Source organism: Ranitomeya variabilis, chromosome 1 (assembly GCF_051348905.1).
Source record: "Ranitomeya variabilis isolate aRanVar5 chromosome 1, aRanVar5.hap1, whole genome shotgun sequence".
Taxonomy (NCBI): Eukaryota; Metazoa; Chordata; class Amphibia; order Anura; family Dendrobatidae; genus Ranitomeya; species Ranitomeya variabilis.
In genome coordinates, this window is record NC_135232.1 from 37470580 (window position 1) to 37486393 (window position 15814).

Genomic DNA, 15814 nt, shown 5'->3' on the forward strand with positions numbered 1-15814 from the left:
TGGTGCAGGTCATTACTTGGTCAATGATCAATTAGAAGGTACCTTATTATGATATTGTGCAACTACTTGATTAATATCTGGAGATTGATGAGTAGGATGCACATGATATAGAAGGATGGTACCATTGTGGCATTAATTAATATTAATTTGTTCTGTGCTTTGATCGTATGTTTATCTAAACACTCCCCATACCTACGCGTATTATTGTTTGTCCCTATATTGTTCCCATACCCACCTCAGCTTACCCCCACCCCCTCTCTTTAGACCCATTATCCCAGTGCATATATGGCATATGGGTCAGGTCAAGTAAAATAGGGCTATTGAGGGTCAGTCGACGTGACCGGGGGCGCCATTTGCGTGACTATTCAGGGGTGCCAACCTCCGCATGCTAGGTAGGGACAGGGGCAATAGGGATTGGTAAGGCTAGTGTATAGCACCCTTACAGCACACTATACCCCCATTCCAATTATTGCGGGTATCCTATTATTATCTGGTAATATTAGGCTATTGTGTTCCGTAACCATAGATAAAGTAACAAGTCTGTGGTATTCTGACAAATTTGTTATCATTACTGCACAATTCTTCTATAAGTATCATCCATCCCCTGTTTGCACATTTTATAGCGGCATGCCCTTATAAGTACGGGATGTGTGGCAGTCCTGGGGGCAGTAGGGCCGACTATTATTTTGGGTACAAACAATTATTAAGTAGGGAGGTGATATAAGATATCGGATGTGGTATCACCCCTAACGGATAAGAAAAGTGCATTAAGGAAGGATATGGTAACGATAGTCCTAAGTATTGGTTTTTTTAAAAATAATTATTTTTTGGTCACATTGTTGTAGGGTTAGGGTTTTTTGTCTACTACAATTTTAATAATTTTCTAAATAAAGGTATTTGTGGTATTAGTTGTTTTTGGAATAATATGTTTGATCACTACACCAACTCATCTGTTATTTGTATAATGGTTTATTCCTAGCCAAAGGTGTGGAGTCGATACCCTTCAGAGGGATAGGAACTTCCAAAGGCTCTAGGCTAAACCCACAACGTCTGGCAAAGGACCAATCCATAAGACTCAAGGAAGCGCCAGAATCCACATAGGCATCCACAGAAATAGTTGATAATGAACAGATCAAAGTTACAGACAAAATAAACTTAGACTGTAAGGTGCCAATTGCAAAAGACTTATCAACCTTTTTTGTGCGTTTAGAGCATGCTGATATAACATGAGCAGAATCACCACAGTAGAAGCACAACCCATTTTTACGCCTATAATTCTGCCGTTCACTTCTGGACAGAATTCTATCACATTGCATAATCTCTGGTGCCTGCTCAGAAGACACCGCCAAATGGTGCACAGGTTTGCGCTCCCGTAAACGCCGATCAATCTGAATAGCCATAGTCATGGATTCATTCAGACCTGTGGGCGTAGGAAACCCCACCATGACATCTTTAACGGCGTCAGAGAGACCTTCTCTGAAATTCGCCGCCAGGGCGCACTCATTCCACTGAGTAAGCACAGACCATTTTCGAAATTTTTGACAATATATTTCAGCTTCATCATGCCCTTGAGAGAGGGCTATCAAGGCCTTTTCAGCCTGAATCTCCAAATTAGGTTCCTCATAGAGCAACCCCAATGCCAGAAAAAACGCATCCACATTGAGCAGCGCAGGATCCCCTGGTGCCAATGCAAATGCCCAATTCTGGGGGTCACCCCGCAACAAGGAAATAACAATCTTAACCTGCTGAGCGGGGTCTCCAGCGGAGCGAGATCTCAGAGAAAGATACAATTTACAATTGTGCTTAAAATTCAAAAAGTGAGATCTATCTCCAGAAAAGAACTCAGGTATAGGGATCTTGGGTTCAGACATAGAAGCATGTATAACATAGTCTTGGATATTTTGAACCTTAGAGGCAAGAGTATTAAGATTTGAAGCTAAACCCTGGATATCCATTTCTCAACAGCAGAGGTCTGAGCCATTCAGGGGTTAAGAGGAGAGGAAAAAAAACAAAAAACAGCAGATTGCAATTATGGCTAGACAGAACCTCTGAGTAAAAAAAAAAAAAAAAAAGTGTCAGAAACTTCTTTTTTTCTCTCCTTCTTTAGCCAATACCTTTAATACATTATGGCCGGCAATACTGTCATGATTCCCAATGGCAGGGACATGGGCAAAAACGGACTAGCTCTAGGAAGATGGTATCTCAGGTAACCGCGATGCTGAACCTAACACGCAAATAGAAGTAGCCAGGGGGTGTGCCTACGTTGATCTCTAGACACCTCGCGCCAGCCGGAGAGCTAACTACCCCTAGAAGAGGAATACACAGACCTGGCTTGCCTCCAGGGAAACCCCAAAAGTTATAGTAGCCCCCCACATGTAATAACGGTTAGGTAAGAGGAAAACACAAACGCAGTATGAATATAGTTTCAGAAAAGTGAGGCCCTCTGACTAGATAGATGAAAATACAAAAGAGGACTTCGCGGTTACCTCAAAACCCTAAGCAGCCATCCTGAAACTACCTTAACTCCATTATCAACTCATGACACCGGAGTAGTAATTTCAGATCACTAGAGCTTCCAGCAGCACAAGAAATATAAATGCATGCTGGACAAAACAAACACAAAAAAAGCCAAAGATTCAACTTAGCTGAATTGCAGACTTGGAGCAGGTAGCAAGCAACAGAGATGCTCTGGTAACATTGATTGCCGGCACTAGAGTGACTGAGAAGCCAGACTAAATAGGAAACTCCCAATTTCCTGATGAAAACAGGTGCACTGGAAACACAAGACCAAAGTCAACCAGTACCACCAGTAGCCACCAGAGGGAGCCCAAAAACAGAATTCACAACAGTGGCCCTTTGAGGGGCGCCCAAATAAAAGTTGTTCCCGCCGTTGCAAATCAGGGGGCGGATCTCCTCTAGTGCTGGGCACGTCGTCCTCACGCAGCAGTAGTCGAAGGGGGTGGTCGTCGCTTCTGGCGCCACTTTGGTAGTCTCCTCCCATGGCACACCCTTCTTCTTCTCCTGCGCTCCTCGTGGCGCGGTAATGTCAGCGGTTTTGGCAGGAATTTTGGTGGCAAATGGCAATACACAGTCTTTAAGCAAATCACAGTTCCAACACAGTTCTTAGGCACACATGACCTGATCTTCAGGCTTAAGTAGATCCTGTTCGTGATGCCAAGGTTTGCAGCACCCCCACGTCAAGGGCAATGGGGAACTCCGTACCAGGTCAATCTCTCTATCGATTCTGGGGATGTCACGGTGGCCCGACCCGGTCCGTGGCCCTTTGAGGGGCGCCCAAATAAAAGTGTAGTTTGTCTGGTGTTTGTGACACCACCTGTGGTACTCGGTCAGGGTGACCGACGCTGCTTAGGGGTCCGCTGGGGCGATGGAATGGCAGCTAGATGGTATACCTTCCCACACGTGAAGTAGGACCCCAGGGCTTCCCAGAGGTGTAGGTAGTGATGGTGGACGATGTAAGGCGCAGTGAATAACGAGGACACAAAGCTTGCAGTCTCTTTACCTTTTACTGAAGACTTTGGCGTCCACAGTCCAGAGTACCGTTCACAGGGCAGGCGGAATCCGGCCGGTCCGAAGGCACATCCAGAGTTCCCTTACTCAGGTGGAAATCAGTAGCCTTCCTACTAGTGCCTGTGTGTTGTAGTACCTCCTTGCTGAGCACCACGGGATAGTTCTCACAACTGTCTTGGATGTTTCTGATCTTTTCTCTCTCTGTCCCCAGATGGTATGGATAGGACAACCCGTATGACTGGGTAGGCCTGGAGCTATTTCATAGGGACCCTAGTGTCGCCCCTCTCCCACAATTTGCCTCCGTGTCTTCTTAGGTATTAAGGTTGGGCAGCCAACTTAGAATTGACTGTCCTGCCGGTCTCTGAAGTAATACGTAGAGTCAATTACTCCCTCGGTGTTCCGGCCACCGGCTACGCACCTCAGAAGGAGGCTGCCGATCTTGGGGCAGGACTCCTCCCAGTGTTATCTCCTTGTGCCGTGACTTCATTTCTCACTCTCCACAATATACTTCGCTTCGTTTGGGTGCAGGCGCAGCTCCGTAACGCTCTATCTCGTGCTTGACACTGTCAGGATCCCACCCCTGACAGGGACCTCTGTCTGCAGCCCAGATGTTCCTCCTTCTCCCCCTGTCTGCCTGACAGGTCCTCTCTGGGTCGAACCCAGGTAGCTTCTCTCTAACTTCCTATCCAACCCACCAGTTTTACCCGTGTGTGAGGAGTGCCCTAATAGATAGAAGCAAGGCTCCCCCTGGTGGACTGGAGTGTGAAGTGTAGTGTGTGACTTGTGATACCTGATCAGGTGAACTCCTTTAGTACCATCAGATGTAATATCATTCCCCCTGGTGGAAGAGCGACATTACTGCAATGACCAGGACTCTGGGGCACTGCACAAGCTCAGGAGAGAATACCAGGGGGAGACCAGCCCCGAGCAGGCTGCCTCCTTCTGAGGCGCAGAAACCGGTAGCCGGAACACCGAGGTTGTAAGGACCTCTATGACTTATATCAGAGACCGGCAGGACAGCTGAACTCCAAGATACCTGTCCGACCTAATACCCAGGAAGCACGGTGGCACCCCTCAGAGGCTGGGGTGTGTTAGAGTCCCTATAAAAAGCCTCAAGCCACCAGTCATACGGGTCGTGTCCTATCCTACCCGGGGGACAGAGAGAGAGATAACATCTGTGAGGACCTTATGTGGAGCTTTAAGCCGTAAGGGACTACACCACCACGGCGCTAGAGGAAGGCTTTTGATTTCCACCTGGGTAAGGGGACTCCTAACTTGCCTTCAAGCCGGCCGGACCCTGCCTGCCCTGTGATCTGGTGCTCTGGACTGCGGATGCTGAAGTCTTCAGTAAACCAGGTAAAGAGACTGCAACCTTGTGTCCTCATTCTTTACTGCACTCCTCACCATCTTCCATATATACCACGGGAGCCCTGGGGACATACTTCACCTGTGGGATGTTGTACCATCTAGCTGCCATAACATCACCCCAGCGGACCCCTTAAAGCAGCGTCGGTCCCCACTGACCGGATACCACAGGTGGCGTCACGAACACAAACTTTATTCCCTTTAAAGACCTTTCCCTTTAACGTTGATGCCCAGGGCCACTGGCCGGGTCGCCACTGTGACATCCCCCTGTGAACCGCCGGACCGCGGTACCGAGTACCCCACTGCCCTGTGGGCGTGTCATATACAATTCCCCAGGTATCAATGCCTGTACATTCCCTAAAAAGCTAGATCTCCACACGCAGAATCGTTACCCCCAGAGATTTGGAGTTTCCAGCAGAAGGAATTAGTAATGAAGTCTTTTCTTTACAGCTGTGGCTTTATCGCGCCGAGCCACGTTGTTATTAACTGACATCTGTCACAGCGGAAAGCACGCGTTGTGATCGCCCGCCGCCTTGTTACAAAAAGGATCATAGTCGAAGTCGGCTTTAATTGCGGGGCTGTCATATTTCACGTGTTCAGTTCTCAGCTGACTGTGTGACATTACACCGCTTTTATGTGTCGGAACACGGAATGTAATGACAACAATAATCAAACAGTTCTTCAAAAATAAGCTGTAAAGTCTTGATGGAACTACAGGCCCCTCTACTACACAAAAGGAGATGTGCAACATGTTGTATTTGTAGATAAAAAAATCCAAGCTAGTACGGATGGTGCAAAAGAATAATGAGCAAAAATCTCACCAAAATCCCAAACCTTCTATGTACCGTATAATAATTTTTTATAGTTTTTGCCTATAGCCTCCACTAGGTGGAGCTCCCACTAAATTTAACACTAGCTGTAAAATCTATATGCTTTAGCTCCCCCTAGCGGTGACTGCATGCAGCCAAAATTATGACATATTTTGACAAGTTGATAAAGCAAAGCTACTCTTTGCACATAACTTATGGAATAGATCAGAGCCGATGTTTGGACCTAAAAATAGAATTATAATCCCAGCAGTGTCAAGAATAAGGGATCCAGCGCCACAAATATGGGAGAAATAGTACATAACTTGGTATTACCTGACAGTCCCATAGCGGAGGTTGACCTTGAGCCCCATTCTTGTGGTTCGAACCCAAATTCTGTGGGTCAGCAGGGATCCCAGCGGTCAGCCACCCTACCATCGGTAGATTGTGTCTCATTTAGATGTTCGGGGATAACTTGCAATTTTGGGAAATAATCTTTTAAGAATTAATTTTGATATCTATGTCAGAAGTCTAAGTTAGGCAAATTCTAGGGTTTGCTAGAAAAATGACTAATGTGTATGTCTATGGGTTTAGTCGGTTTTTTTTTACTATCTGTAAGTACATATATTATTTTTCTGTATTAATCCTTACACATTATTTTGCTTTTTTTTCTAGTGCCAAGTGCAATGCCGCAAAACGTGTCATTAGAAGTGGTGAACTCAAGGGTAAGTGGCTGTTATTATTACCATTAATTCTACTCTTTGCATCATTATAAGGAGGAGAGCTGCGACATCACCTATTGTCAATGGTGGATCCTGTGTTATCTACTGTATATAGAGGTGTTATCAGTCATTGTACAGGAGGAGGAGGTGAGCTGTGACATTATCTATTGTGAATGGTGGATCCTGTGTTATCTACTGTATATAGAGGTGTTATCAGTCATTGTACAGGAGGAGGTGAGCTGTGACATCACATATTGTGAATGGTGGATCCTGTGTTATCTACTATATATAGAGGTGTTATCAGTCATTGTACAGGAGGAGGAGGTGAGCTGTGACATCACCTATTGTGAATGGTGGATCCTGTGTTATCTACTGTATATAGAGGTGTTATCAGTCATTGTACAGGAGGAGGTGAGCTGTGACATCACATATTGTGAATGGTGCATCCTGTGTTATCTACTATATATAGAGGTGTTATCAGCCATTGTACAGGAGGAGGAGGTGAGCTGTGACATTATCTATTGTGAATGGTGGATCCTGTGTTATCTACTGTATATAGAGGTGTTATCAGTCATTGTACAGGAGGAGGTGAGCTGTGACATCACATATTGTGAATGGTGGATCCTGTGTTATCTACTATATATAGAGGTGTTATCAGTCATTGTACAGGAGGAGGAGGTGAGCTGTGACATCACCTATTGTGAATGGTGGATCCTGTGTTATCTACTGTATATAGAGGTGTTATCAGTCATTGTACAGGAGGAGGTGAGCTGTGACATCACCTATTGTGAATTGTGGATCCTGTGTTATCTACTGTATATAGAGGTGATATCAGTCATTGTACAGGAGGAGGTGGTGAGCTGTGACATCATCTATTGTGAATGGTGGATCCTGTGTTATGTACTGTATATAGAGGTGTTATCAGTCATTGTACAGGAGGAGGAGGTGAGCTGTGATATCATCTATTGTGTATGGTGGATCCTGTGTTATCTACTGTATATAGAGGTGTTATCAGTCATTGTACAGGAGGAGGAGGTGAGCTGTGATATCATCTATTGTGAATGGTGGATCCTGTGTTATGTACTGTATATAGAGGGGTTATCAGTCGTTGTACAGGAGGAGGAGGTGAGCTGTGACATCAGCTATTGTGAATGGTGGATCCTGTGTTATCTACTGTATGTAGAGGTGTTATCAGTCATTGTACAGGAGGAGGAGGTGAGCTGTGACATCAGCTATTGTGAATGGTGGATCCTGTGTTATGTACTGTATATAGAGGGGTTATCAGTCGTTGTACAGGAGGAGGAGGTGAGCTGTGATATCACCTATTGTGAATGGTGGATCCTGTTTTATCTACTGTATGTAGAGGTGTTATCAGTCATTGTACAGGAGGAGGAGGTGAGCTGTGACATCAGCTATTGTGAATGGTGGATCCTGTGTTATCTACTGTATCTAGAGGTGTTATCAGTCATTGTACAGGAGGAGGAGGTGAGCTGTGACATCCCCTATTGTGAATGGTGGATCCTGTGTTATCTACTGTATATAGAGGTGTTATCAGTCATTGTACAGGAGGATGTGGTGAGCTGTGATATCATCTATTGTGAATGGTGGATCCTGTGTTATGTACTGTATATAGAGGGGTTATCAGTCGTTGTACAGGAGGAGGAGGTGAGCTGTGACATCAGCTATTGTGAATGGTGGATCCTGTGTTATCTACTGTATGTAGAGGTGTTATCAGTCATTGTACAGGAGGAGGAGGTGAGCTGTGACATCAGCTATTGTGAATGGTGGATCCTGTGTTATGTACTGTATATAGAGGGGTTATCAGTCGTTGTACAGGAGGAGGAGGTGAGCTGTGACATCAGCTATTGTGAATGGTGGATCCTGTGTTATCTACTGTATGTAGAGGTGTTATCAGTCATTGTACAGGAGGAGGAGGTGAGCTGTGACATCCCCTATTGTGAATGGTGGATCCTGTGTTATCTACTGTATATAGAGGTCTTATCAGTCATTGTACAGGAGGAGGAGGTGAGCTGTGACATCACCTATTGTGAATGGTGGATCCTGTGTTATCTACTGTATATGGAGGTGTTATCAGTCATTGTACAGGAGGAGGAGGTGAGCTGTGATATCACCTATTGTGAATGGTGGATCCTGTGTTATCTACTGTATATAGAGATGTTATCAGTCATTGTACAGGAGGAGAAGGTGAGCTGTGACATCACCTATTGTGAATGGTGGATCCTGTGTTATCTACTGTATATAGAGGTGTTATCAGTCATTGTACAGGAGGAGGAGGTGAGCTGTGATATCACCTATTGTGAATGGTGGATCCTGTGTTATCTACTGTATATAGAAGTGTTATCAGTCATTGTACAGGAGGAGAAGGTGAGCTGTGACATCACCTATTGTGAATGGTGGATCCTGTGTTATCTACTGTATATAGAAGTGTTATCAGTCATTGTACAGGAGGAGAAGGTGAGCTGTGACATCACCTATTGTGAATGGTGGATCCTGTGTTATCTACTGTATATAGAAGTGTTATCAGTCATTGTACAGGAGGAGGAGGTGAGCTGTGACATCACCTATTGTGAATGCTGGATCCTGTGTTATCTACTGTATATAGAGATGTTATCAGTCATTGTACAGGAGGAGGAGGTGAGCTGTGATATCACCTATGGTGAATGGTGGATACTGTATTATCTACTGTATATAGAGGTGTTATCAGTCATTGTACAGGAGGAGGAGGTGAGCTGTGACAACACCTATTGTGAATGGTGTATCCTGTATTATCTACTGTATATAGAGTTGTTATCAGTTATTGTACAGGAGGAGGAGGTGAGCTGTGACATCACCTATTGTGAATAGTGGATCCTGTTTTATCCACTGTATATAGAGGTGTTATCAGTCATTGTACAAGAGGAGGAGGAGGTGAGCCGTGACATCACCTATTGTGAATGGTGGATCCTGTGTTATCTACTGTATATAGAGGTGTTATCAGTCATTGTACAGGAGGAGGAGGTGAGCTGTGACATCACCTATTGTGAATGGTGGATCCTGTGTTATCTACTGTATATAGAGGTGTTATCAGTCATTGTACAGGAGGAGGAGGTGAGCTGTGATATCACCTATTGTGAATGGTGGATCCTGTGTTATCTACTGTATATAGAAGTGTTATCAGTCATTGTACAGGAGGAGAAGGTGAGCTGTGACATCACCTATTGTGAATGGTGGATCCTGTGTTATCTACTGTATATAGAAGTGTTATCAGTCATTGTACAGGAGGAGAAGGTGAGCTGTGACATCACCTATTGTGAATGGTGGATCCTGTGTTATCTACTGTATATAGAAGTGTTATCAGTCATTGTACAGGAGGAGGAGGTGAGCTGTGACATCACCTATTGTGAATGCTGGATCCTGTGTTATCTACTGTATATAGAGATGTTATCAGTCATTGTACAGGAGGAGGAGGTGAGCTGTGATATCACCTATGGTGAATGGTGGATACTGTATTATCTACTGTATATAGAGGTGTTATCAGTCATTGTACAGGAGGAGGAGGTGAGCTGTGACAACACCTATTGTGAATGGTGTATCCTGTATTATCTACTGTATATAGAGTTGTTATCAGTTATTGTACAGGAGGAGGAGGTGAGCTGTGACATCACCTATTGTGAATAGTGGATCCTGTTTTATCCACTGTATATAGAGGTGTTATCAGTCATTGTACAAGAGGAGGAGGAGGTGAGCCGTGACATCACCTATTGTGAATGGTGGATCCTGTGTTATCTACTGTATATAGAGGTGTTATCAGTCATTGTACAGGAGTGGGGGACGTGTGACATCACTCTTTGTGACTGATGGACCAAACGTGATCTATTAGCAGTGAGTGAACGTGATTGAATCTAGCATTATCCGAGCATGCTTGGGTGTTTTGCAAGTATCGCAGGAGGTCGAGTAATATGTTTGAGTTCCCGCGGCTGCATGATTTGTGGCTGTTAGACACCGGATTATGCTCGGATAGCGCTATTATCTGTATATAGGTGTTACCTATTGCTACAGTGCTGATAATGAATGGCTGTTAAGAATTAATATCCCCAGAACAGGAAGTGTCACCCTATTGTAGGGCTCAGGGTGAAAACTATAAGATTGAAGAATCTTTAATATTATTATTATTATTATTATTCATACATAGTGAAATGAAAAACTAAAAAAAACACAAAAAATGTATGATAAAAAAAAAGTGTTTAGCCTGATTGTAAACATCAGCCTTTTATCTGATGACACCATCCCTTTAATGTACACATAATACAGGTCCTTCTCAAAAAATTAGCATATAGTGTTAAATTTCATTATTTACCATAATGTAATGATTACAATTAAACTTTCATATATTATAAATTTATTATCCACCAACTGAAATTTGTCAGGTCTTTTTTTGTTTTAATACTGATGATTTTGGCCTACAACTCCTGATAACCCAAAAAACCTGTCTCAATAAATTAGCATATTTCACCCGTCCAATCAAATAAAAGTGTTTTTTAATAACAAACAAAAAAAACCATCAAATAATAATGTTCAGTTATGCACTCAATACTTGGTCGGGAATCCTTTGGCAGAAATGACTGCTTCAATGCGGCGTGGCATGGAGGCAATCAGCCTGTGACACTGCTGAGATGTTATGGAGGCCCAGGATGCTTCAATAGCGGCCTTAAGCTCATCCAGAGTGTTGGGTCTTGCGTCTCTCAACTTTCTCTTCACAATATCCCACAGATTCTCTATGGGGTTCAGGTCAGGAGAGTTGGCAGGCCAATTGAGCACAGTAATACCATGGTCAGTAAACCATTTACCAGTGGTTTTGGCACTGTGAGCAGGTGCCAGGAAGCATGAAGTGCTCCAAAATCTCCTGATAGCTAGCTGCATTGACCCTGCCCTTGATGAAACACAGTGGACCAACACCAGCAGCTGACATGGCACCCCACACCATCACTGACTGTGGGTACTTGACACTGGACTTCAGGCATTTTGGCATTTCCTTCTCCCCAGTCTTCCTCCAGACTCTGGCACCTTGATTTCCGAATGACATGCAAAATTTGCTTTAATCAGAAAAAAGTACTTGGGACCACTTAGCAACAGTCCAGTGCTGCTTCTCTGTAGCCCAGGTCAGGCGCTTCTGCCACTGTTTATGGTTCAAAAGTGGCTTTACCTGGGGAATGCGGCACCTGTAGCCCATTTCCTGCACACGCCTGTGCACGGTGGCTCTGGATGTTTCCACACCAGACTCAGTCCACAATCTTCCTCAGGGTCCGGTCACCTCTTCTCGTTGTACAGCGTTTTCTGCCACATTGTTTCCTTCCAACAGACTTACCATTGAGGTGCCTTGATACAGCACTCTGGGAACAGCCTATTTGTTGAGAAATTTCTTTCTGGGTCTTACCCTCTTGCTTGAGGGTGTCAATGATGGCCTTCTTGACATCTGTCAGGTTGCTAGTCTTACCCATGATGGGGGTTTTGAGTAATGAACCAGGCTGGGAGTTTTTAAAAACCTCAGGTATCTTTTGCATGTGTTTAGAGTTAATTAGTTGATTCAGAAGATTAGGGTAATAGGTCGTTTAGAGAACCTTTTCTTGATATGCTAATTTATTGAGACAGGTTTTTTGGGTTATCAGGAGTTGTAGGCCAAAATCATCAGTATTAAAACAATAAAAGACCTGACAAATTTCAGTTGGTGGATAATGAATCTATAATATATGAAAGTTTAATTGCAATCATTACATTATGGTAAATAATGAAATTTAACACTATATGCTAATTTTTTGAGAAGAACCTGTATAACAATATGCTTGGTTGGCTCCTAAGGCTCTTCACGTAATGCCGAGCCTTTGTGACATAATAACATGGTGAAGGTGAAGCATAAGACGCTGGATTCGAGGAGCGAATGCGTTTTTGGAGGTTTCCTTTAAGCAGTTTCTGGGATTATTGATGTAAGTTTAGTAAATATCTGAGCTTGGATGCAACAAAATGCTTTTAACCTTGAGGACTATAAAATAAATCCACCGTAGACGTCCAGAGACGTGGACCCTAATCACCCAGATAAGTGCGGCCATTACTGCTCGCGGAGGCATCTGAATGCTACAAATATTGATCTGTAATCGCAGCTTTATACTTCTTCACTCGTAGATTGAATGTCTTCACACCGACCGCCGCTACTGTAATTGTTACTAAAATAAATATTTTGTGGCCTCTCGTTATTTTTACTTTGTGAAACAAATTCTCTCTTATAAAACTTTACAGATCATTTATCCTTCTAGACGCGTTATTGAAGGAGAGATTTCTATAGATTTTCTAGTGAGAATAGAAAGCAAAGCAAAGAAAGGAAAACTGCTCAGAAAGGAACAAATTACAGGATACTAAGTGCAGAAATCACAGGACGATAATATCTATCTATGTATCATCTATCTACTAGATGGTAGCCCGATTCTAACGCATCGGGTATTCTAGAATATGTATGTAGTTTATTTATAAAGATTTTAGAATAATACATTGAATACACAGGATTCAGGCGGCCGCGACCTATTAGCAAAGTGTGGTTCAAATCCCGCGCCAATTCGCGGCCGGACTGCGCCGGTCGCTGATTGCTCGTGGCCGGCCACGTAGTATATAGCACAGCCATGTAGTATAACAGCCCACGTAGTAAATAGCACAGCCACGTAGTATATAGCACAGCCACGTAGTGTATAACACAGCCCACATAGTGTATATCACAGCCCATGTAGTGTATAACACAGCCCACCTAGTGTATAACATAGGCCACGTAGTATATAACAGCCCACGTAGTATATAGCACAGCCCACATAGTAAATAGCGCAGCCACATAGTATATAACAGCCCACATAGTGTATATCACAGCCACATAGTATATAGCACAGCCCACATAGTATATTGCACAGCGACGTAGTATATTGCACAGCCACATAGTATATTGCACAGCCCATGTAGTATATTGCACAGCCCACGTAGTATATTGCACAGCCCACATAGTATATAGCAATGTGGGCATCATATCCCTGTTAAAAAAAAAGAATTAAAATAAAAAATAGTTATATACTCACCTTCCGTTGGCCCCGGATCCAGGCGAAGCGTTTACCGATGCTCATCGCGTGCTCGAGTCCCAAGAGTGCATTGCGGTCTCACGGGATGATGACGTAGCGGTCTCGTGAGACCGCTGTGTCATCATCTCGCGAGACCGCAGTGCATGGAGCGGTCACCGGAGCATCGCGAGGAGCGGGAAAGGCCTGTTCTGGATCCGAGGGGCCGACGGACGGTAAGCATAAGTATAACTATTTTTTTTTATTATTATTTTTAACATTAGATCTTTTTATTATTGATGCTGCATAGGCAGCATCAATAGTAAAAAGTTGGTCACACAGGGTTAATAGCAGCGTTAACGGACTGTGTTACACCGCGGCATAAGGCGGTCAATTAACTCTGCCATTAACCCTGTGTGAGCGCTGACTGTAGGGGAGTATGGAGCGGGCACTGACTGCAGGGAGTAAGGAGCGGCCATTTTGCCGCCGGACTGTGCTTGTTGCTGATTGGTCGTGGTTGTTTTGCCACGACCAATCAGCGACTTGGGATTTCCGTGACAGACAGAAGGACAGACAGAAACATGGAAGTGACCCTTAGACAATTATATAGTAGATGTATTATCTTGCTATTATCTATTATATATCTATTATCTATCATCTATCTATTATCTATCTCTCATCTATTATCTATCATCTATCTATTTACTATTATATATATATTATCTATCGTCTATCTATTATCTATCTATCTATTATCTATAATCTTTTATCTTATCTATCTATTATCTATCATATATTATCTATCTGTTATCTATCATCTATCTATCATCTATCTATTATCTATCTGTTATCTATTATCTAGCTATTATCTATCTATTATCTATCATCTATCTATCTATATATCTATTAATCTATCTATTATCTATCTATCTATCTATCTATCTATCTATCTATCTATCATCTATCTACCTATCTATCTATATATTATCTATTATATATATTATCTATCATCTTTTATCTTATCTATCTATTATCTATCTATCTATCTATCTATCTATCTATCTATCTATTTATTATCTATCATCTATCTATCTATTATCTACAGTGGGGCAAAAAAGTATTTAGTCAGTCAGCAATAGTGCAAGTTCCACCACTTAAAAAGATGAGAGGCGTCTGTAATTTACATCATAGGTAGACCTCAACTATGGGAGACAAACTGAGACAAAATTTTTTTTTATCATTTTATTTGCATATTATGGTGGAAAATAAGTATTTGGTCAGAAACAAAATTTCATCTCAATACTTTGTAAAATATCCTCTGTTGGCAATGACAGAGGTCAAACGTTTTCTGTAAGTCTTCACAAGGTTGCCACACACTGTTGTTGGTATGTTGGCCCATTCCTCCATGCAGATCTCCTCTAGAGCAGTGATGTTTTTGGCTTTTCGCTTGGCAACACGGACTTTCAACTCCCTCCAAAGGTTTTCTATAGGGTTGAGATCTGGAGACTGGCTAGGCCACTTCAGGACCTTGAAATGCTTCTTACGAAGCCACTCCTTCGTTGCCCTGGCGGTGTGCTTTGGATCATTGTCATGTTGAAAGACCCAGCCACGTTTCATCTTCAATGCCCTTGCTGATGGAAGGAGGTTTGCACTCAAAATCTCACGATACATGGCCCTATTCATTCTTTCATGTACCCGGATCAGTCGTCCTGGCCCCTTTGCAGAGAAACAGCCCCAAAGCATGATGTTTCCACCACCATGCTTTACAGTAGGTATGGTGTTTGATGGATGCAACTCAGTATTCTTTTTCCTCCAAACACGACAAGTTGTGTTTCTACCAAACAGTTCCAGTTTGGTTTCATCAGACCATAGGACATTCTCCCAAAACTCCTCTGGATCATCCAAATGCTCTCTAGCAAACTTCATACGGGCCCGGACATGTACTGGCTTAAGCAGTGGGACACATCTGGCACTGCAGGATCTGAGTCCATGGTGGCGTAGTGTGTTACTTATGGTAGGCCTTGTTACATTGGTCCCAGCTCTCTGCAGTTCATTCACTAGGTCCCCCCGCGTGGTTCTGGGATTTTTGCTCACCGTTCTTGTGATCATTCTGACCCCACGGGGTGGGATTTTGCGTGGAGCCCCAGATCGAGGGAGATTATCAGTGGTCTTGAATGTCTTCCATTTTCTAATTATTGCTCCCACTGTTGATTTCTTCACTCCAAGCTGGTTGGCTATTGCAGATTCAGTCTTCCCAGCCTGGTGCAGGGCTACAATTTTGTTTCTGGTGTCCTTCACAGCTCTTTGG

General features: G+C 43.4%; 1 protein-coding gene across 2 annotated transcripts in view; it reads left to right on the top strand.

The window, feature by feature from the left end:
- The window catches only part of DCC (DCC netrin 1 receptor), a 1118040-nt gene that overhangs the window by 868213 nt on the left and 234013 nt on the right, over nt 1–15814 (top strand). For both annotated transcript variants that reach the window (XM_077282231.1, XM_077282240.1), the window contains exon 12: nt 6375–6424. In XM_077282231.1, coding sequence (XP_077138346.1) covers nt 6375–6424 — 50 coding nt within the window. The remainder of the gene's footprint in view (nt 1–6374; nt 6425–15814) is intronic.